The sequence below is a fragment of the Rhincodon typus genome, chromosome 18, assembly GCF_021869965.1.
Source record: "Rhincodon typus isolate 14 chromosome 18, sRhiTyp1.1, whole genome shotgun sequence".
Lineage (NCBI taxonomy): Eukaryota > Metazoa > Chordata > Chondrichthyes > Orectolobiformes > Rhincodontidae > Rhincodon > Rhincodon typus.
Genome location: NC_063349.1, coordinates 41,856,448 through 41,880,218, shown reverse-complemented (window position 1 = coordinate 41,880,218; position 23,771 = coordinate 41,856,448). Strand labels below are relative to the sequence as shown.

Below are 23,771 nucleotides of genomic sequence, written 5' to 3'. Positions count from 1 at the left end.
CTGAACATTTTCTGAAGAAGGGTCTAGGCCCGAAACGTCAGCCTTCCTGCTCCTCTGATGCTGCTTGGCCTGCTGTGTTCATCCAGCTCTACACCTTGTTATCTCAGATTTTCCAGCATCTGCGGTTCCTACTATCTCTATTCATTGAATCGCACTGCTTTCTCGCCAAAGCTCTGCAAATTCTCCAACTCACATCATTAACAGGAAATGACCATTGGAATTTTGCGTGTTTCTGTTGCATAGGTTTTAATCGGGCTGTATTTACGCCAATTATGTGTCATTTCCACTTCATGTTCCTAATCAGATGGCAGCACAACCACATCCACCATCTTGATATTCCTTCTCTCTCTACTGTCCATGGGACGGCGCATTTCAGTCAAATGATGCCATCCATTTACAATGACCAAGTAAACAGCCTGTTACAAATCATCCCGTGGAGGAAACAAAACTGAGGATGCTGGAAATCTGAAACAAAGCAAAAATTGCTGGAGAAGCTCAGTGAGTCTGGCGGCATCTGTAGAGAGAAAGCAGAGTCAACGATTGAGGTCCTGTGACCAGTTCTGATGAAGGGTCACTGGACCCAAATTATTGACTCTGCTATCTCTCTACAGATGTTGCCAGGCCTGCAGAGTTTCTGCAACGTTTTCTGTTTTTGCTTCAAACCATCCCAGAAGGTGCCACAATATGAGTGCAACTCATTCCAGTTTAGATTGTGATCCATCTTAATGTATCACCCATAGTAGGAGTGCAATCTGTTTTTAAACCCTTTTACAATCTAGTTCAGTTATATTTTTACATTTTCTTACATCTGTAGGATGCCTTCATTTTTAGTTCCTCAAACACTTTAGGTGCAATTATAGATGTCACTGTATTCCATTTTGTCTTTTTCATCACAGATCATTTCACATTAGTATAAAGCAGATATTTTAAAAGTGAAAATTTGCTTTCAAATTAGTAATTGTAAGTGATCAGATATATTGGTAGGTTGTTATAGTAATAACATTTTGTTCTCCTGTATGTTATATTAAACAGTAAACAAAATTAATTAATCTAAATAAATAACCTCACGATAGTTCTTGTATTCCTGAACTAATAAACCCAAGGCCAGAACTAATAATCCACAGATAATAAATTGAAGGTCTATTCTTTTAACCTCAAGACTTTTTTAATCATCTGGGGAGGAAAAGGATGGCATTAAAATTGTTTTGAAGCAGTCAAATTATTACAAGGCCCTACTGGTCCAACTGGTTCAGTAATACCCTTTACAGAAGGGTATTTACCTGATCTCCCAACACCACCATGGACACTTAACTGCCCTCTGAACTCAACCAGAAAACCATAGAGTTATTGAAGTATAAGGTTTACCATCAACCTTTCAATGCACTAAGTATGGGTAAAAATGCATCAGCCTTGCCAGTCGCACCCAAATTTTGAAAAGGAAAAAATACATTTCCAGCTATGAATTTCAACTTTATAATCCATAAAAAGGCATAAATTAGTGGTTATAACCAGTACTTATAAAACTGAAAAAGTTTTGCAAAGTTCTTTTCAAGTGAAAGTTACAGTGATGAAATAAAATGCGTGTCTTGTGTTATTATTTTAAGTAAAGTCTCTAGTTTTCTGCTCCTATTGCCACTTCATTAAATGGGAAAGATGCAGTGAAATGGAATGCACCACAAGTCTAAATGTCTAAAACCTTTTCACTTCCTGAGAATCATAGAATTTAGCTCCAAAGCAATCCACTTAGTCCAACACACACGTCAGCCCTCTGAAACACCCATCAATTTATCCAAATATAAACTTCTGAAAGTCAGATTTCAAATTTGTATCTTTTTTGGAACAGCAGCATGAATAAAAGGAGAGATGATTGCATTGTTCTAGTGTCAGTGAGTTAGTAGTCCAGCAGCCAAGGCCAATACATGGGGTGTGTGGGATCAAACCCCTTTGTGCAGCTAATGGAATGCTGGTTCAGTTAGGAAAGCTGCAATATATAGCTAGACTCAGTAATAGTGACTATAAAGCTATCGTTGATTGTTTGTTAAACCCATTTGGTTTACTAATGCTCTTTTGGAAGAAAATCTGCCATCTTTGCCTACATGTGACTCCAGAACCACAGCAATGTGGTTGACTCTTATCTGTCATTTGGAATGGCTAGCAAGCCAATCAGTTGAAAGAAGATAGGGCTAAGGAACAAATACTGGCCTTGCCGGTAAGGTCCATACTTCATCAAATAAGAAAAAAGGGTTGTATGTCCATGATCTCATTTTGTGACTAATTTTCACATTGATTATTTAATACACTTTTGACTTAGCTCAGTCGATTGAACTCTTTTCTCAGATTCGGGGAAAGGTCAGAGGTCACATGACACCAGGTTATAGTCGAACAGGTTTATTTGAAATCACAAGCTTTCTAAGCACTACTCCTTCATCACCTGATGAAGGCACAGTGCTCTGAAAGTTTGTGATTTCAAATAAACCTGTTCGACTATAACCTGGTGTCATGTGACTTCTGGCCTTATCCACCCCAGTCCAACACCAGCACCTACACATCCTGATTTGGCAAGTCATGCACGTCTCCAAATGTTGGAGCACTTTACAGAGCTATTGATTGAGTTCTGCCTTGTTAGATGTAGCAATCTTCAGAAGAGACATTAAAGGAGATAAGTCTTATTTGCCCGATTAGAAAGATAGAAGAGATTCCACGGCTTTACTTGAAGAGGAACACTGAGTTCTTGCAATATCCTGGCCAACATTCCTCCCTTAACTGATGCCAAAAACATATAACTTTACCACTGTTTTCATTTGTTGTTTGTGGAACCTTATTGCTTATAAACTGGTTTCTGCATTTGCCTACAACATAACTTTTGGGACAGGAGTGCTTTCCTTATCAGCTCATCCTCTCTGAATTGAGACAACATCCTGGTTGGTTTGGACTGAGTAACTTTTTTTTTTATTTTGACATCGTTCAGAAATATGTTTGGCATTTTTGGATCACTCATAGAATTACATTATTCCATTTACAAGGCTTTTTAATTCAGCATGGAAATGTTTAGTATGTAAAATATATTTAACAATGTCACTGTTTCCTTTCAACTAACCTTTAAAAAAGCTATTTATATTTATTGCTTTAACTTACTTGTCAACTGGCGTTCACTTAAGTGCTTCCAAATTGGAATAGTTCCTAATATTGTTTATCATATGTCAGATAAATATTTGCACTAGGTTATTAGCACATATTTTCCTTTTACTGAAAGCAAGGACTTATCTTTTAATTTGCTTATGTGCTGTACAGCAATAAGAAATTTAAACATTTTAACATGAATATTACCAGTGATCTGAACTGAAAATAGTATAACTGTATAAATGTATTTAAAGCAGTCTGACATTTGTTACTAGCTGTTGAGCTCAATTTTATTACTGTCGAAAGATATTTAATTCACATCAAGCCAGTAAAGACAATCAGCATAATTTACGTTAGAATGTTTCCTTTTACATTTTGCACAAATTGAATACATAATCTACAGCGCACCATTTATGGAGTTATACAGGTATAGCACATTGGAACATATCTTATTCAGATGTGCCAAATTAGCTAAAAGAAACCCTTCAATATTGATACATGCTGCAACACTGAAAAGGACAACACATCAGAGCATTTGTGCATTCCTCTTTGTGCGATTGAATTTACAATAGAATAATTGTTAATAATTGCATAACTCAAGGATGGAGTTTTAAAACAGAATTCATTTCAGTCCTACTGTATATTTTATTTTCCTCCAAAATCTTTACTGTTCAGGTTTTTTATTATTCATTTGAAGGATGTGGGCACGCTGGCTAGGCCAGCATTTATTGCCTATCCCAGAGGGCAGTTAAGAATGAACCATAATGCTGTGGGTCTGGAGTCATATGTAGGCCTGACCAGGTAAGGTTGGCAGTTTTCTTCCCTAAAGGACATTAGTGAACCAGATGGTTTTTTCCAACAAGCCACAGTGGTTTTATGGTGATCACTAGATTCTTAATTCCAAATGTTTATTGCATTCAAATTCCACCATCTGCCATAGTGGGATTTGAACCCAGGATACCAGAACATTACCTGGGTGTCTGGATTAACAATCCAGCGATAATACCACAGGCCATCAGCTCCCCACAGGTGATTCAAAAAGTTAGAAAATTCTGGGGAAGAACATTACAAAAACTGTTAAACGGCAATTAGCTTCATGTGGTGTTACACAGCAATTGTAGTGCTCATGGTTATAGTTACCGCAGTCGATGTTGCTATCACTGGTGAAAAATACCTGCAACATATCATACTCTCAGGTGAATAGTGAAATTCTAGGATATTTACTATATTTTGAGAACCATTAACATGAAAATTAATGTTACTGGTGTATTATGGCTTCTGTAAGAGCTGAAGGCAGAGGAAGAGTAAAAGTAGCAGGAGCAGAAGCAGGAGGAGGCTGTCTGTAGGTGCTGGGGCAAATGATACAGTATAGCCTAAAATGAGAGAACTGCCTCGTCACTCTTTCCAGGCAGAAATTTTACCAATCTGAGAATAACAGAGGAGCACGGTATGAACAAATAGATTGGGATGCTTGCCGTCTGATATCTGAAGAGCTGAAGATGCATTCTTTAATAATGTATTGTTTTAGTTATCGCAATAAATGGAACAGGCTTGAACAATTTTTTGACTAGAAGACTCTAAAAGTGCAGGGAACATTAATATAGTTAACTGATGATGAATAAGATGGGTAACTAAAATTTATTTTTTATGCACATTAATGGGCATTGAATTCAGCAAGAGACTCTTATCAAAAACAATTGTCAAATTGATAAATTGTCAAGATTAGAGGCATTGTGGACTCTGCTCATGTTGCCATTTGAGAATTCACCATTATTCTGATGGTCTATATAAAGATAAAAAGTATTGATTCCTGAAAATGCAAATCGTTTATTCTGTTAAGGCAAAATTTAGGTAAATAGTAGTCTTCTTTGGAGAGAAGAGCACTGTGCATCTTATATACTTGATTAGTCAGGCAATCTTCTACTATCTTTGGAAGATGGTAGATTGAAGAGATCATTCCTGGGAAATATGAGGTAATACTAAAGCAATCATTAAAATTTGCATTGCAAACAACTCTAATCAAGCTCATCTTAGAGAACATATTAATTATACTAGGGCGATAGTTCAGATCTTGGGAATGTTACAAGGGACACTGCTGCACACTCCAACAAAGGTGAGCAAAAGCATTGAAGTTTGAGACATGTTCCATAAATTGAGATCCATATGCATGAAAAAGAAACAATGGTGTGACAATAAAAACCTACGAAATGTGAATGCTGGAAATCAAAAACAAAAACTCAGCATATCTGGCAGCATCTGTGGACAGAAGGGAGAGGTGATGTTTCGAGTCCAGTGACTCAGTGTGTGACAAAGCAGCATAAGAGGCTGTATCTGTGTGCAACAATGAAAAGCAATGAGACAGGAACCAATTCAATTCACAGCTTTTTGGCTAATATTGGCCAACGGAATTCATTATATAAATTACGGGTAGTTTGCATATCCACAAACCCTTGTTTTGTCTTCCATTTTTCACAATGTGACAAAATTTCATGGAAGGATACAATCACATGGATAAACCATTAGACTGTTTGTTTTGTGAACAAGTGTTCATTTCCCTTGTCTATCTGGTTTCCTTTGCTGTGTTTTAAGTTTTTACAAAAATCCAGTTGCTGGTGCCCACATCTATCATGATTGTAAGGACTTGTACTGTGGTAAGATTAATTACAATGGATTCAGATGGAACACTACTTCTGTTGGTGACATCTCTTACCCAGCCTCAATGCACTGACCACTGCCTCTGTGATCTCAGAGCTATCTGAATTGTTGGCATCCATCACTTGGTTACACATTACCTTGGTTACTTGGTTACACATATTACCAAGTATCAGTTGCCAACGCTCGTGCCAGCTCCAAGATCATCCTGCTGTGATCACTAAATAAATCTGTACATGAGCTTGTGTAAGCATTGTTCAGGACTCAGAGTGAGCTGTGGGCAGCAGAGAAGGACCTGTAAACATCATTGTAAATGAGGCCATAACATGCTAAAGCTGACCTGAATCCTTCATTGGCATTAAGAACTCCAAAGACATCACAACACAATCAACAGTTTGCTGGGAGATGATCCCAATGCAACTACGTTCTAAATAATAGAATTCATCAAGTATACCAAATTTGTTGACTGGAAATATATCTTACTGGTAACCACATATCAGAGAGCTACCTCAAGCTACTTATTGCAAATTAGCTGCTGTTTCATTATTCAGTGATTGCATTTCAAAGGTTGTCTGTATTTCACTTTGAGGCATTGTGTAACCTTGAAAGGTGTTATAAAATACAACATAGCTAAAGCTGGAGACGGCAGAGATAAGTCCTTCATTTGTCTAATCATACCCTTGATCAGCATTTCCTTGGACTTGTACATATAACTTCCTCAGAATTGTGATGGAAATCCCACTAATGCATACAAATGTGTTCTCCATTACTCCTGTGGTGAAGTTATGGAGATAGAATGGAAACAACCTGTTCAAGGTGAGAGTGGGGAAGTTTAGGGGAGAAGTGCAGGGAGTATTTTTCCCTCAGAGGGTGGTGGGTGCCTGGAACTCACTGACAGCGGAGGTGATGGAAGAAGGCATGTTAGCAACATTTAAGGTGTATCTTGATGACACAGGAGCAGGAGGCAAACAGAGGGATAGAAACGATATACAGCAATTAGTAGCAGATCTAAATAAGGATTAGAAATTGGCACAGGCTTGGTGGCCGAAGGGCCTGTTCCTGTGCTGTATTGTAATGTATAACTATCATTGTTATGTTAGTACAATGGTCACACTTACTAATACTCTTTATTGAGGTTATAGGATACTTGTTCATTTCTTTCCATGTCTGGAATGTTGTGGTCACTGTACTTACATTGTCTATCATTTGGTGGTGTACAGTGTGTCTGCTTAGCAGATGCCATTGATACCACAAAGAATCTCTTCAAAACTCTACTGTATCTATTATTATGACATGTGCAGATGGTCAATTTTGAATATGCCTTTGTGGTTTTTACTGCCATAGTTTGCACACTAATAAGCTTCTTAAATGCGTTGTAAAATAATGATAGTACTTGCTTGGTTGCTTGAGCATTGTAAACTACTCATTATTGCAACTAGTCATACTTGATTTTTCAGTCAGCCACAGGAAAAAAAAGTACTCAAATTAATATTCTGTTCAGAAACACTTACACCTATATTTACAGGTTATCATTTACCTGCGAAAAAGAAACAAGTCAGTTATGGATGACTGATCATTTATAGTGATTAAAATAGATTATGGTGATTTTTGATCTGCTTAGGACCAATGGGTGGTAGACACTGCTGGCAAGACCAATTCATAGGGTAGTTCAGATTCAATCACATTGCTATGGGTCTGGAGTTACATGTAGGCCTGACTGTGTCAGGATAGCAGGTTTACCTTCTCTAAAGGACATTACTGAACTTGATAGGTTTTTACAATGATCCTGTTGTATGGTCATGAAGGTTACCTTTGCAGATGTTAGTATTTTTTCATTCAAATTTACTTATTCAATAAATTCAATTTCCCCAGGTACTGGGTACGATTTAAACTCATGTCTTCAGATTTTTGGCTTAGGCTTTAGGGTAAGTAACACAATAACCCTGCTGATAATCAATATTTCAGTATTGTGCACAGTCAGATGTTTAATCAGTTGAATGTTGCATTCGTGTGCAGGAAAGTTTGGATTTAAAGTTCACTGATATTTACGCAACTTTTAACCTTTTCCAGAATCAAAACTATGCCTTAGGATGTAGATAAGGAACTGGAAGCTTTGAGATTTATGTATTATCTATAAAGTAGAAGTAATCCCTAACCAACATCATGTCATTGTGGCAAGGTAATTAATTGAGGCAACAGTTTTACCCATAAGAAGGAAAGAAGACCATTATGGATGCCTGTTGACACAGACCTTTCTGTGGTTGACACAAAATATCATTCTGGAAAAATTGGAAGCCATTCAACTACCTAAGAGTACTTTTTTAGGACAAGCAGGCAGCAAGAGGGAGAAAATAAAATGGATTTATCTTACTGATATATAAAGGACAGGGAGGGACCATGGTCTTCTGTTAGAACTGTTGAGATTGGTCTTCTCAAAAAAGACAATGTTCGTATTCAAAAGGCACATGATCCAGCATCACATGTTAACAAAAACAGAAGTTGCTGGTGAAACTCAGCAGGTCTGGCTGCATCTGTGGGGAGAGAAAACAGAGTTAATCTTTCAAGTCTGGTGACTCTACATCAGAAATCTGACTCTGTTTTCTCTCCCCACAGATGCTGCCAGACCTACTAAGTTTTGCTAGAAGTTTCTGTTTTTCTTTCAGATCTCCAGCATCTGCAGTTCTTTGTTTTATTCACATATTAACAGCAAGCCTATAATTGCAATCTTCTTATAATAGATGGAATGGTCAGTAATTAACTTCATGATTTCTCCTAGCTCTTTAATGCCTGTTAGTGATCTCTTCCAGGTGGAATTAGAAAATAAGAAGTTGGTAAAGTACAGTAAAGGCTGAACAAGTGGACAATAATTATGACTGAGGTGGATCAAATCATGGCTCACATGAAAGTTGACAATGACATAATCTTGGTGAAGAGGAAAATGAGCATAAATAACGCAATGAAAAGTCTGTGCTGATAACTTTATTATTGTAAGACAGATTGTTGGGTTAGATAATGCAGATGCAACATTCAGGGTTTATTTGCAAGGCTTGTGATGCTGTTAGGAACCACACCACTAGCTTTGTAGGTAGCTTTAATCAAACTTTGCAAAGATGTTATGGTACACCTCAAGTCTATCTAGCCCAGAGGAAGGGCTACTACTACTGCACAACAACACCCTCAGTATTAGTTTTCCATTGTGGGAAATCAGAAAATGAACAATTGTAAATTCTCAGCTTCAGTTGAAGGCTTGCTAACTGATCTGTGAATTCAGAAAATTAGCACTTTAAATGCTGACCATTAAGAAAATAAATCATTTTCAATACTTGCCTATTTAGACTGTCAACTCTAAAATCATGGCTTATACAAATGAGATAAGCAAGTGCTAATCACCATAGATCCAAGCCTTTTCTTTTCAAAGTTAAGTATTCAGAATAAGATAACCAAATTCCTGAAAACAATTCAGTATTTAACCTGATAGTCTGGAATACAAATTATTCATGAGGTTGAACTATTCATTGGTGTGGGTAAAGGTACAGATACCATTTACAGTCATAGAATCATACAGCAATACAGCATGGAAACAGACCCTTCAGCCCAAACTGGTCCATGCTGACGATGGTGCCCTCTCAGCTAGTTCCAATGGCTCACATATTCCTCTAAACACTTCTCATCCATGTACCTACCAAATGTCTTTTAAATGTTGCTATTGTACCTGACTCAACTACTTTCTCCAGCAGCCCATTCCATAGACTAACCACTCTTGCGTAAAGAAGTTGCCCCTCAGGTCCTTCTTAAATCTATCCCCTCTCACCTTAAGCCTATGCCCTCTAGTTTTCAATTCCCCATCCCTGGGAAAAAGACTATATGCATTCATCCTATCTATGCCCCTTATTATTTCATATACCATATTTAGGTCACCCCTCATTCTCCTACCTACCAAGGAATAAAGTCCTATCCTGGCCAACATTTTCCTATAACTCAGGCCTATTAGCCCTGGCAACATCCTCGTAAATCTTCTTTGCACACTTTCCAGTTGAACTATGTCTTTTCTATAACTAGGTGACCAAACTATACACAATACTCCAAGTGCGGCTTCACCAATGACTTATACAACTGGAACATAATGTCTCAACCCCTATTCCCCAGTGCCTCGATCGATGAAGGCCAGCATGCTGAACACCTTCTTCATTACCCTGTCCACCTGTGATGCCGCTTTCAATGAACTATGTACTTGTACTCCTAGGTCCCTATGTTCCACAACACTCCTCAGGACCTTACCCTTTACAGTATGAGTTCCACCTTGGTTTGACTTTCCAAAGTGCAATACCTCACATTTATCTGTATTGATTTGCTGAGGCTGGTTGGCTCGCCGAGCTGGTTTGTTGTTCCGCAGACGTTTCGTTACCGTGCTTGGTAACATCCTCAGTGCAGCCTCTGATGAAGTATTGATTTGCATTTACCAATCTTCAGCCCACTTTCCCATCTGATTAAGATCCCTCCGAAATTTTTGATAATCTTCTTTGTTATTAATGATACCTCCTAATTTTGTATCATCCACAAACTTACTAACCATGCCTTGTACATTCACATCCAGATCATTTATGTAAATAGCAAATAATGAAGGTCCCAGCACAGACCCCTGTGGCACACCACTAGACACAGGCCTCAGTCCGAGAAACAGCCTTCAACCATTGCCCTCTGCTTTCTACTATCAAGCCAATTTTGAATCCAATTAGCTAGTCTTCCCCGGATCACAAGTGATCTAACTTTCATGACTAGCCTGCCATGCAGGATCTTGTCAAAGGCCTTACTAAAGTCCATATAGACAACATCTACTGCCCTACTCTCATCCGTCCTCTTGGTTACCTCTTCAAAAAACTCCAAAAGATTAGTCAGACATGACTTCCTACGCACAAATCCATGCTGACTATCCCTAATCAGACCTTGATTATCCAAATGTTGGTTGATCCTGTCCCTCAGTATCCTCTCCAATAACTTGCCTACCACTGATGTCAGGATCACTGGCCTGTAGTTCCCTGGCTTGTCTCTGCTACTTTTCTAAAACCATGGAACAACATTAGCTACCTTCCAGTCTTCTGGAACTTCATCAGTGGCGAAAGATGAAACAAAAGTCTCCGTAAGGCCTCTGCAATTTCTTCCCTAGCCTCCCACAACATCCGAGGATGGACTTGATTACAAGCCCAGGGGATTTATGCACTTTAATGCACTTTAAGCCTGTAAACACTTCCTCTCTGGTAATGTGTATGCAGTCCTAAACATCCTCACATGCTTCCCTATTTACTTAGCAACCATGATTCCCTCCTACGTTTTCACAACGTAACTTTCCTGTTATACTGTTTCCTTGTCCTAAACTTTTATCATACAGCTGCAATTCTGTGTGGCACTGATTACATTTCTGTGAAACTCCTGAACTCAGTAGAGGCATTTCAAAAACTCAAGGGATGCTCTAAATTATGCAGCTGGTCCAACATGAATTTTAGAAGTATGCAGTACCAGAAGGAGGTCATCCAGTCTTTTGTGCCAACTCTTTGAGAAAACAGTTGTACATGGTCCCACATCTGTGTTTTTTCGTTAGTAACCCTGGAATTTACTCATCCCCAAGTACCTGCCCAATTCACTTTTAAAGTTATCAATGGAATCAGCTTCCACTACTTCTTCAGGCAAAGTATTTCAGATCCTGATAATGGTGAGTGAAAAAAGCTCAACTCCCACCTAGAACACCTACACTCAGTTCGCAATAAACAACTGCACCTCCCAGTCGCGAACCATTTCAACTCCCCCTCCCATTCCTCAGACGACATGTCCATCCTGGGCCTCCTGCAGTGCCACAACGATGCCACCCGAAGGTTGCAGGAACAGCAACTCATATTCCGCTTGGGAACCCTGCAGCCCAATGGTATCAATGTGGATTTCACAAGTTTCAAAATCTCCCCTCCCCCTACCACATCCCAAAACCAGTCCAGCTCGTCCCTGCCTCCCTAACCTGTTCTTCGTCCCACCTATCCCCTCCTCCCAGCTCAAGCCGCACCTCCATCCCCTACCGACCAACCTCATCCCGCCCCCTTGATCTGTCCATCCTCCCTGGACTGACCAATCCCCTTCCTAACTCCCCACATACACTCACCTTTACTGGTCCCATCCCCGCCTCTTCGACCTGTTTGTTTCCTCTCCACCTATCCTCTCCTCTATCCATCTGCTATCCACCTCCCACTCTCTCCCTATTTATTTCAGAACCCCCTTCCCCTCCCCCTTTTCTGATGAAGGGTCTAGGCCCGAAACGTCAGCCTCTCTGCTCCTATGATGCTGCTTGGCCTGCTGTGTTCATCCAGCCCTGCACCTTGTTGTCTCAACTCCCACCTTTTGCCAATAATTTTAAACCTATGACTTCTGATTATTGACCCAATAGCCAAACTCCTTGTAACTAAAGCTATGTGTTAAAATAACAACACAACTTGGATTTGTGCAGAATCTTTACTAATGGAAATCATCACAAGGCACTTTACAGCAGTTTAATCAAACAAATTGTGATGTTGTGAAATTATGTCAGTATTCATAGCTTTTAACACTGTAAAACAGATACTTAAAATTCCTACTGCATTTATAACAGCATTCCACATCATGAGAATTAAAGGGTGATATGATCTTTTGATAATTATTGAAAAGAACTCAGGATTCCTACAGGTTTCCAATGTTTGTGGTGATGTAGTGATGATGCAAAATGAAGACTCCTACCCCAGCGGTAAGAGGTTGACTTCATGTGAACTTTGAGAGCTGACAAGACTTGGATTTTGCCTATGTTCTCAAATTAGGTTTTATATTTTAGAGGCAATGTATTTTTTTATTAGAATTTGACTGATAATTGGATATTTGAAGACCATCCATAGGTTCCTCAATATAATACATGCCAAATTTTAAATTATGTAACAAGTCACACACTTATAGAAGAGTAAAGCTGTGTCATTTGTAGGGGCTGTGTTCCTGCACAATCTTGCAAACAGCAAGTTTATGAACAGTCAACACTTATAATGGTTGTGAATTTGATAGCTTCCAACAATCAAAAATTATGATATATAAAGAAGACAGTAGAAGATAAAATCCCAATTAAATTTGTTAAAGGCAATATTTTTGTTGAACATAAAGATGTTCTGCTGGATAAGTAGTGCAAAAGTACAGTACTGCATTGTATTATACACCACTACAGCTGTGTATAGCACAGCTATAAGCACAAATTGCAAATTACAGCGATATGGGCCTAAGTACAACATGGCACCTAACACACTCAGTGTCACGTTCCAATCTCAGAAAGACAATACATCATCATTATGTCAGTGTCTAAGTGCTTACAATTTGCGTTGGGTGCTTCTCCATTTTAAAAATATCTTTAGTCACCATCTTTGGCTCAAAAATCTCCTGGATGAGCCAGCGTTGAAAAGAAAATGCGTGATGTGATACATGGAAAGTTTTGTACTGATAATTGAATTCTTGAATGGAAGATCTGAACGGTAAGACTCTACAGTATTTTGCAAACACTGTAACTTCGCTGTGAGAAACACTTTGTGACATTGGTGAGTGTCGTAAGTAAACAACTAAGTAATTAGCCATAAAAAGGACGAGAGATCTTTCTCTCCATTACAGAGAGACAATTGGTTATATCTAGATTGTAAAATGTGTGCAGAAGTAGAAATCTGATAATAAATATCTTTTAATTTTTCCTCTTTGATATTCTTCAAGATAATGAATACAGTTGTATAACTCAAATATAGCTCAAATATATTTCTCAAATTCCTTAATTCTTTGCACTCTTCAGAAACAAATATTATCAAGTTAGAGAGGTATTGCATTACACAGGGTCAGCCTACTTTGAAATCACATCCAACATCAATTAAATAGAGCTTATGTATCGGAAAACTGCTAGGCATGCTGAAGCTTTTTGTGGTCTAATTGTTTACCATAGTGTCTACAGATGTACTGGTTCCCACTAAACAATCTTAAATTCTGAATCACAAATACTACCTCTGGCTGGCTTCTGGTAACTTGGATATCCTACACTTTGTCCAAACAGTTGGTGATCCCTACAGTCTTTTGGTAATGCATTATAGAACAAAAGGAATGGACACTGATACAATAAACCAGGAAATTTGATTCAATGCATAAAGGCATCAAATATTTTAAGAAGAAAATTGATTATTCATGTTTGTGAATAAATACTTGATTATGGAATTGTTTAGGTCAACAGCATGTTTTCATCCTATGAAAGTAGATTTGCTAAAAGGTCAATGTTTAATAGTGCTTCTGAACACACTCTGTCAACAGCAGGTCCTCTGTTGATCAGTGATTTTATCTCTGAAGAATGTGAAGAATCAGGGACCTTGGTAAATACATCTGATCTTTCTTCTTTTTCATTGGTGAGAATAATTTAGAAACTGAACAGGCAATAATAATTAAAATTTTACACATGCATATATTTGCCTTTTAGTACTCTACATTAGTCCAGATTGAACATCCAAATTAGTCACATTTGGTATTTCGTATACAATTCTCAACTGTCATTAAAGATGTCTCTTTTTCAGATGACATGTTAACCATTATTTTCAGTTATCAAAACCGGCCTTGGGTCTTTTGCTGTTAGAAGAATCAGTAGCTTTTCAGTAAAAAGAATTTTGAAAGGATTTTACTAGAAAACAGTTGTTTAATACTTCAGTAAAAATGTAAAATGCTCTTATTTTGTTTTGTACTTGTGATAGATCTTTGGATGCTTAATAGAATGCTTTTATTTACACACAAAAGCAAATTGAAAGGCAAGGTATCACAATTGTTTTCAGGTAGGCTTTCTGTAGATGCTGCAGGTGGTGTTGGAGCAAATGGGCCAAGTTGTCTCCTGAACCCTATATTATATGTCTTCTTTCATATAAATCCAATCAAGTATGACCACTATGGTTTCAAAGTACCTTTGAGCATTCATGCCTCATTGTCATGGCACTGTAACCTGGTGGGACTTTGATGAAGGAACATGTACCACATTACGCATGTTAAAGTATGTGAACATTCTCTGCAGATATGGGGGTTTTGTGGGCGCAAGAGCTGACAGGAATACACAGAACAGTGTGACTGCCCTATCGTTCCTTAGCAATTCCTCCCTTTCTGTTAATCATATCAGCTTGAAAAATTACTGGTAAACATTCTGCTACTAACAAAGGGAAGCCAGAGCAAAAAATTTGCATATATCATTAGGGCTCATAAAAACGTAAAAATCAGCAAGTAAACCCTAGAACATAGTTACAAAAGGCTTTTAGAAAGACCTTGTACCTGCAGACCGATTGAAAACCTCCTTGCAGTCAGCTTTCCATGTTTAGAATCGGATTTTGCATGTTCATGAGGCAGAAAATGGTACAATGCCCTTTGCTCTATCTTTTCCACTTGCTCTAAAACAGTGTTTCAGTTACACGTCCCAGACTCATGCAATACAATGGGGCCCAAAATAATTGATTTCCACCAGTTAAGACCATAGACCTTAAGAAATAGGAACAGGAATCAGCCATTCAGCCCATCAAGCCTGGCTGCCATTCAATAGAATTGGCTGATCCGACATTTCTCAAGTCCACTTTTCTGAATTTTCCCCACAAACTTTCATTCCCCTACTGATCCAGAATTAATCTATCTCAGCCTTAAATGTACACAAAGACTCTGCCCACACAGCTCTCATGGCAAGGAGTGCCAAAGACTCCCAATGCACTGAGAGAAGAAATTCATCCTTATCTCAGTCTTAATTATGGTTAGTTGGTAGCCCAATGTGAGGTATTAGGAATACAAGAAATGATCTAATGGCCTTCCTACCTTTCATAAATACTAGTGTAATAAATACATTTGCCAGTACAGAACAGAAACAAATCCAGTGTGTATATACGATAGTATCATAGGAATTATCCCCAGGTGACCCTTTAATTCTGGATCAATTTGTACAATCATGTCAGGTAATGCTGATATTATAATTATTGCTATACCTCAGTTCAATTAACATGTGAATTAAGAATAGTTATTGAAGTAAAGATCAATGAATGTTTCAAATAATTTTTTCCAATGAAATCATATTTTCCCACTAGTAATGGAATATTGAGTGTGTCATGCTAAACTTCTTTATGGGAATGATTTCTCGTTACCAACAGTACATTCCCCATTCCTAATTTCAAAGAAACTGCCATGAACACCAAATATGTAAGTTTTGTTATACAGCAGTGTCGATTTTATTGCTTTACCATTTGCAAAACTGTTGTCAATTGATTTATGTTATGAAGTTGTACAGTTCTTACCTTCTCAGTTTGATTGTAAAAACAAGTCATTGTAGAACAGGAATCTTCTGATCCTGAAGATGAGCTTGGCGGTGAGAATGATGAACTCTCTGTGGTCAGCTCAATTGGTTGTTCAGTAACTCCTACTGGACCATATGTCATTAAATTTAGAAATCATATCTGAAGTGACACAGTATTTTATAGAAATATATTTCTATGACATATAAATGCTAAAATTCAAAGATGTACAATGTAGATATGAAAAATAAGTCCCAGAGTCTGCAACCATACATATCATTTATTAACGACAGTGCAGTCTTCTTAAAGAGAGAGAACGGCGGTCAGCATTGAGAGGAAAACGCAGAGATGCAGGGGTTGAGAGATCGAGCCCAGTGTGGGAGAGAGATCGAGCCCAGTGTGGGAGAGAGATCAAGCCCTCATGGGGAAAGCCTGACGTGGAGCAACTACGGGCACATGGCTAACGATGAGTTGTAAGTTGGAATGTCTAATGTTAGTTCTTATTTAGTACTTTATACTGAGAAGAACTGTAATGTTGAACTTTTAAATTATTTCTTTATTTTTCTGCTTTTTACCTAAGATTTTGTACCTAGACACCTTGTACGTGGCATCATGAATGGTGGCATTGCAAACTTTCCTCTGTACTTCTATATCTCTGCACTTGCATACATATGACAATGAAATCTAATTCTAATTTTACTTCTAATTCCAAAATCCTTCCAGATGACAGTGCTCTGAAGATCCACCCTCATTGCTTGAAATGATTGGCCTTTCATGATACTCTACTCTATCACACTGAGACAGGCTGAGAATATTGGGTATCAGAGTGACTGTTTCAATCCAAATGGAAACCCTCTGTGAATGCTAACAATTGTATAGGTGGGAATTTTAACTTCTACTCATTGTTAGCACGTTGTTGACTGCCTTGCCACCAAAATGAGCATGAGGGTCAATGGGAAGTTGCAGAAAGTTGGGAGCCACAAGCATTCTATGAATTTGCGTAAGGATTGAGAGTCTGGGGTGAGGAAGATATACAAGAGGCGTACCTGCTCCTCCTGACTCTGCAAAGAAAATATATCTTAGGATATCAGGCCTGATTGAAATCTCCTGCATGGCCAGCCCAGATTTCTTCTGGAATTTAGGTGCTATTGACACAATAAGGCCATAATTTGCTTAAACATGTGGAATTCCTGCTGAAGTCAGTCAAGTATCTCATAATGCCTGAAAAATCAGGTATTTTCAATTTGTATCAGAGTGGAAATGATGCAATTATTCTACCCGCCACATTTTGATAGTCTGTTCCACCAAAACTCCCCCTAAGTAACATAGTGTTCACTTTTAAATGAGTTGTCCAGAACTGCTGCTCTGCCTGAAATCAGGCAGAATGCCTTGGATAGAAAATGATTTTTTTTTATTTTCCAAAATTTTAACACAACAATTGTCTTTAAAGCTCAAAAGTGATTTAAATTTTTCTACAAAAACTGTCATTCATTAACTTACGTGTGATATCATTGCCCCACTTGACGTTATTTGCTCGAAATGATGGTGGATCCCCCTTTAAAGAACTGGCTTGAAAAGCTACTGTGTGGTGTGTAAGGAAAAACAAAAATCTTCAGTTTGGTGGTTTACAATCATTCCCAACGTACTTAACATACCAATTAAGGTCCAAGTTAATGCAAATAGAGTTCTAACAGTATTGTAAACAGAAGCAGCAGATCTGGCATGGTATTACAATAACATATATCTATGTGGTTGATTTGTCACTAAATAGCATTGAGAAGCATAAATGTCACGCTGAATAGGCTGTGTTTGATGCTAAATTGCATAGAACGTGCTAAAGACACTTCAACAGCAGCATTGCCATTATTCTACTGCTGGCAGGAATATTAACTATATGAAAGCAAACTTTTTTTTAATAAGCCAATCTGCACCAGAGTATAGCTTTTGTTGCCATTCTGAAACATAAGAAGCCTGTTAAATTCACACATTGCAAAGTGAATTTCCTCAGAGGTATATTTTATCAGTTATAGTGTCAAAGATGGGTTTCAGAGAGTTAAACAATTGGTAGTCTTGAAAATTCATCCATTCTGAACACATTCACTAGCAGGCATGAGCCCTTATTGTATTTTAAGACATCCTGTGTCATTGAAATGCTGTTTTTCTTTTGAAGAAGTTCACTTTGGCAAACCTCACAGCAGTCATGTAAAAATGAAATATTGTGGATGCTGGAAATTTGATATAAAAATACAAAAATGCTGGAAATACTCAATGGGTCTGGGACAATCTGTGGAGAGAGAGTAAAAAAAAAGTTAATTATGCAGGTTGCCAGCCTTTTGACAAAACTGGAAACTGTCAGAGATTCAACAACTTTTAACGGGGTGCAAAGCCAGGGAGGTATGTAGATGAGAGATTAAATGACAAAAGGCACAAAAGGAGGTGGTCATGGGGTAAGTGAAAAAACAAAGGATGGCTCCCAAGAAGATGCCAATAGTAATTTTGGAAGGCAATAGTTGGTTCTGCTTTTTCCAGTTACATCTCTTCCACACTCAATCTTTAGCTCCTTTTTTTGTCTATTACCAGTTCCATTTGCATTTCAGTACCATCCCCTTTGTCATTTCATCTCCCTTGCCTCTTTTAGACCTTCCATTTTGTTCTTCTTTGTCACTCCCTATATTTGTTTAAAATCTGTCACATCGCTAATATTTTCCATTTTGATGAAAACACATCATACTATCTCCCCAGATAGTATCAGTCCTGCTGAGTATTTAAGACATCTTCTATTGCATCTCTACATTACTTGTTGTGTGAGAGAGAGAGAAAAAATGAGGTATGGTGGGATACTAGGAAGTGAGAGTGTAGTGTTAATAAGGACAGATTGGAGAAACAGATGGTGGAGTATAAATTCATGGAAGCTAAGGCAGCTTGCAAGCCGAATCAACTGCAGATATGTCACAAAATGCACCTCAAAAGCAGCAATTTTTTAAAAACAAATTTATTGCTAAGAACAAATCCACATGCTGAGGCTGAAGAAGGAATAATGGGAAATAACATACAAGCTCAGATTGAGTTTACAAACAAGGTTGAGTACATTCAAACAAGGAAATAAAAGACAGAACGGGGAATGAAAACTAACCTAATGTGCAGATTGCACTTAATTAAAATCTGTTGCATCTTCAAATGGTTTTGTCAAGTGCAGCTAAAATAAATATAATGATGCCAGGGCAGAATTTTTTCCTGTAGCAGGTTCACCAGTGGAAGGGTGGATGGAATGTTTGCCTACTGCTCAGACCTAACCATGAGCCTGACTCAGTTTTCTAGATTGGGGTGAATTGAATATGCAGGGCAGGCATTTAGCTGTCTCACTGTCACTCAGAGTATACCTAGCTCTGCTGTCTAGAATTGTGCAGTAGAATGAGAGGGTGGACCATTTAAAGCAAGGTCTTGAAGAGTTCAAGGAATTTCTTAATTGAGCATATTGAATTGGACTGACACCCTCATGTACTAAATATTTTGCATTCTTACGGAGAGCGTGGTGACCAGTGCTCTCTCAAACCAACAAAAAAGTAAACCTTGAGCACGACCCCTGATATCACAATGTCCCAAGGCTCATGGCAGTAGTGGTAAAAAGCAGAAAATTCATACAGCTCCCATGGCTTCTCTTCTCAACTATCATTTATCTGTTCAGGGAGTAACTGATCATGTTTTCTGCTGGAGCAAAAGTAGAAATATCCAGAGCAGTTGGAGCAATACAGCTGTAGGTCTCCAGAGTCTTTGCTGATTTTCTGCTAACTTAGGGTGGGAAGTTAAAAAAAATTGCTTAAAAAAAAATTTTGCTCCATAGGTGAATTCCAATGACTGAGATCTAAGTTGTGATATAATACCCTGATATCCAAATGATCCTACAATGAATTATGTAAAAAACTCTGGATTATGCTTAGTGTCACACATTGGTGTAATTTGGTCTGAAAGCATAGTTCACAAATGGGTGCAATGGGTTCTTGTGGCACAGTGGCAGAATCCCTATGTCTGAGCCAGAAAGCCTAGGTTCAAGTTCAAACTGCTTCAGAGGCATGTCATGCCATCTTTGAACAGGAAACATATCTACAGTTAGGAGAGTTTTATACTTTTGAAGCACTGAGACAATTTCTGAGACAGGCAGAGGTTGCAGAGGTTATCATTTAAGCCACAATCCAGTGCTTTCTTTAATTGGAAAGCACAAGAGGATGTAATCTGTGAGATTTTGCTAGTTTCAAGGTCAATCTTTTTGGTTCAAATCCAGAAATTGCCAGATTTCATTAATTAAATTTCACAATATGTCTTATGAACCAAATCCTTTTGAACTACTGATCTAGCAACATAACTACAACATGATCATACCCATCTAGGAGAAAATGATGGAGGGTATGCAGTTAATGTAGACTAGGTACAAATCCTCCAGTTTCTGGATTGTCAGAATTAACCAGGAAATGTTTGACAGAAAACATCTAGCCTAAGTCCTGCATAACTACACAACTGACCCACCCCCAGTCACACACAATGACCACCTGATTTTCTCCTCATGCTTCTCAAACCCCTCAACTAACATCCTCCACTTGCCTGACTCAGCCCCTTTTATCCTGAAAGCTTTCCACATTTGACTGCCCAAACCATCCAACTTGCCCCTAAACCAGTTCTGACTGGACTTGTACTGACCCAACCTGACTAGACCTGTCCACTCATTCACATACCATCTTACCAATCTGCCAACACACCATTCTGCCCACCTTCCATTTCACCTACCTAAACCTTACCCACCAACTTCCTCACTGCCTTTACCTCCTGCCAGCCTATCCATCTAGTACCCTATCCATCAATCTATTTACCTCACCTACCTATTCACCCTATCATTTTACCTATTCACTAATTCATCTACCGACCCATCCACCAATGTTTACAATGAACCTTTAAACAGACCATATGATGATTAAAAGAGGATGTATCCTGTCTCACCTAAACTCTGCATTGCTGTGATGTATTGTTCCACTGCATACTATAGTCCATATTTCTGGTAAAGCCAGGCTGGAAGACCTGGCAAGAAATGTGGAGCACTGTCGGGGCATGGAAAAGTTCAAGAGGAGTGGCATTCTAACAATGAAAATGAGGGCCCATGCATAAAATTGAAAGTGGTGGTATGGAAAAACAATTAGTTGAAAAAAGGGGAGAAAAGGCTGTTGTGAAGCTAATGATTCATAAATTGGCCAGCAATGGCTAGCAAGATGCATCAGGTGTCATTGTGGAGAATTTGTTTGCTCCTCCTCTCTCACGCATACATTTCTGGATTTGCATAAAGGATTAAATTTCATATTTTTATGATGATGCTGAACATGGAGGAATAACAAGCTGGGTTTGGGAGCTTCTATTAAGCAAAACTGAACACAGTAGGAACTAAGTTGCAATAATTGCATAAAATAATAGTTAGAATTCTGATGAAACATCACCAACTTGAAATGCTAACTCTATTTCTTTCTCCACAGATGTTGCCAAACTTACTCAGTATTTCAAATGTACAAAATAAGAGTAGTCAATTCAGATCCTCCAGACTGCTCCTTGGTTCAATGATTTCCAGCATTATTTGGTTTTATTTCAGATTTCCAGCAACCACAATATTTGCTTTTTGTATTAATAATGAAATCATGTTTGGAATGCTGTGTACTCTTATGCACCCCTTGTTGTTGGGAATATGCATTCGTCTAGAGACAGTGCAATAAGATTTGTCAGGCAGATGTCAAGATTGTGGTTTTGACTTATAAAGGAAAACATAAAGTAACACGGATTATTAGCTTTTATAGAATGCATGGGGATGAGATAGAGGTGTTCAAATTCTATAAGGAATAGACAAAGTAAACTGATCATTTTCATTGATAGATTAAACAATGACAAGTTTTCGAGATAAACAGGAGGCACATAAAGGGAAAATGTGGAAGAATGGAAGAAGTATCAGTAGGAAGAATTACTACAAAGATCCACGATGCTAAACTAACAATAGCATCAAAGAAGTACTGGATAATTTTTAGTGAGCTAATTCAAATCAGAAACCAGAAAATCCTTCTCTCCTATATCGTGGCAAGGGTTTGGAGTCTGCCTCCAGATATTCATCGAACAGCTTTTTAGGTTAGCGGGAAGTAAGCTGGTCCCACCTTACAGATGCTGCATCCACAAATGGATATATTGCAGGGTGCGATTCACACTTTGTCCACCAGGTGAAAGCTTTGCTAATACACAAAGTCAGCCTCCCTCTGATTATTTTTCATATGCGGAGAGCACGGGTTTGATTGTATTATAAAGATTCAAAACCGACGTTCGTAAAGCACTCAGGAAATCTAACCCACAGAGCGAAAACTTTGCAACCTACTTTCACACTGGACTGAAGCTAAATTCTAAACATTTTAAATGATATTGGAAAGCCTACTTGAAGAGGTGTAGCACTATTTAGATACAATTCACTATATTCAAAGAAAATCAAATGTGTGTGTGATTCCCAAACTCATTTGCACTAGCTTGGGCACCTAAATTGCTATGCATCATTGTGAAGGCGGAAGTAAAACTGTAGTTGTAAAATTAAAATTAGTTTTGGATTTCTATTGCAATTAGAAATTGCAAGAAATGCCGTTTCAAAACAGCATTTGCTCATCTGAGAAGGGGCTCACTCTCAATTTATTTTATTCATTCACAGGATGAGGGCGTTGCTGGCTAGACTAGCATTGCCTATTCCCATTGTCAAGGGGCAGTTAAGAGTTGACCACATTACTGTGAGTCTGAGTTATATGTAGGTCAAACCAGGTAAGGATGACAGTTTCCTTTCCTAAAGGACATTAGTGAACCAGGTAAGTTTTTTCCCGAGATAACAAGGTGTAGAGCTGGATGAACACAGCAGGCCAAGCAGCATCAGAGGAGCAGGAAGGCTGACGTTTTGGGCTTAGACCCTTCTTCAGAAATGGGGGAGGGGAAGGGGATTCTGAAATAAGTAGGGAGAGATGGGGAGGCGGATAGAAGATGGATAGAGGAGAAGATAGGTGGAGAGGAGACAGACAGGTCAAAGAGGTGGGGATGGAGCCAGTGAAGATAAGTGTAGGTGGGGAGTTAGGGAGGGGATAGGTCAGTCCAGGGAGGACGGACCGGTCAAGGGGGCGGGATGAGGTTAGTAGGTAGGAGATGGGGGTGGGACTTGAGGTGGGAGGAGGGGATAGGTGGGAGGAAGGACAGGTTAGGGAGGCGGGGACGAGCTGGGCTGGTTTTGGGATGCGGTAGGGGGAGGGGAGATTTTGAAGCTTGTGAAGTCCACATTGATACCATTGGGCTGCAGGGTTCCCAAGCGGAATATGAGTTGCTGTTCCTGCAACCTTCGGGTGGCATCGTTGTGGCACTGCAGGAGGCTCAGGATGGACATGTCGTCTGCGGAATGGGAGGTGGAGTTGAAATTGTTCGCGACTGGGACTCTCCCTCCCATTCCGCAGACGCCAGTGGAATGGGAGGTGGAGTTGAAATTGTTCGCGACTGGGACTCCCCCTCCCATTCCGCAGACGCCATGTCCATCCTGGGCCTCCTGCAGTGCCACAACGATGCCACCCGAAGGTTGCAGGAACAGCAACTCATATTCCGCTTGGGAACCCTGCAGCCCAATGGTATCAATGTGGA

At 38.8% G+C, this 23,771-nt stretch overlaps 1 protein-coding gene across 1 annotated transcript in view; it reads right to left on the bottom strand.

The window, feature by feature from the left end:
* LOC109938317 (protein tyrosine phosphatase receptor type b) overlaps window positions 1-23,771 on the bottom strand; it is a 102,963-nt gene that overhangs the window by 76,610 nt on the left and 2,582 nt on the right. Inside the window, exons 3-4 of the mRNA XM_048607930.1 lie at window positions 17,598-17,678; window positions 16,101-16,222 (exon numbers count right to left, since the gene is read on the bottom strand). Of these exons, the coding sequence (XP_048463887.1) occupies window positions 16,101-16,222; window positions 17,598-17,678 (203 nt within the window). The remainder of the gene's footprint in view (window positions 1-16,100; window positions 16,223-17,597; window positions 17,679-23,771) is intronic.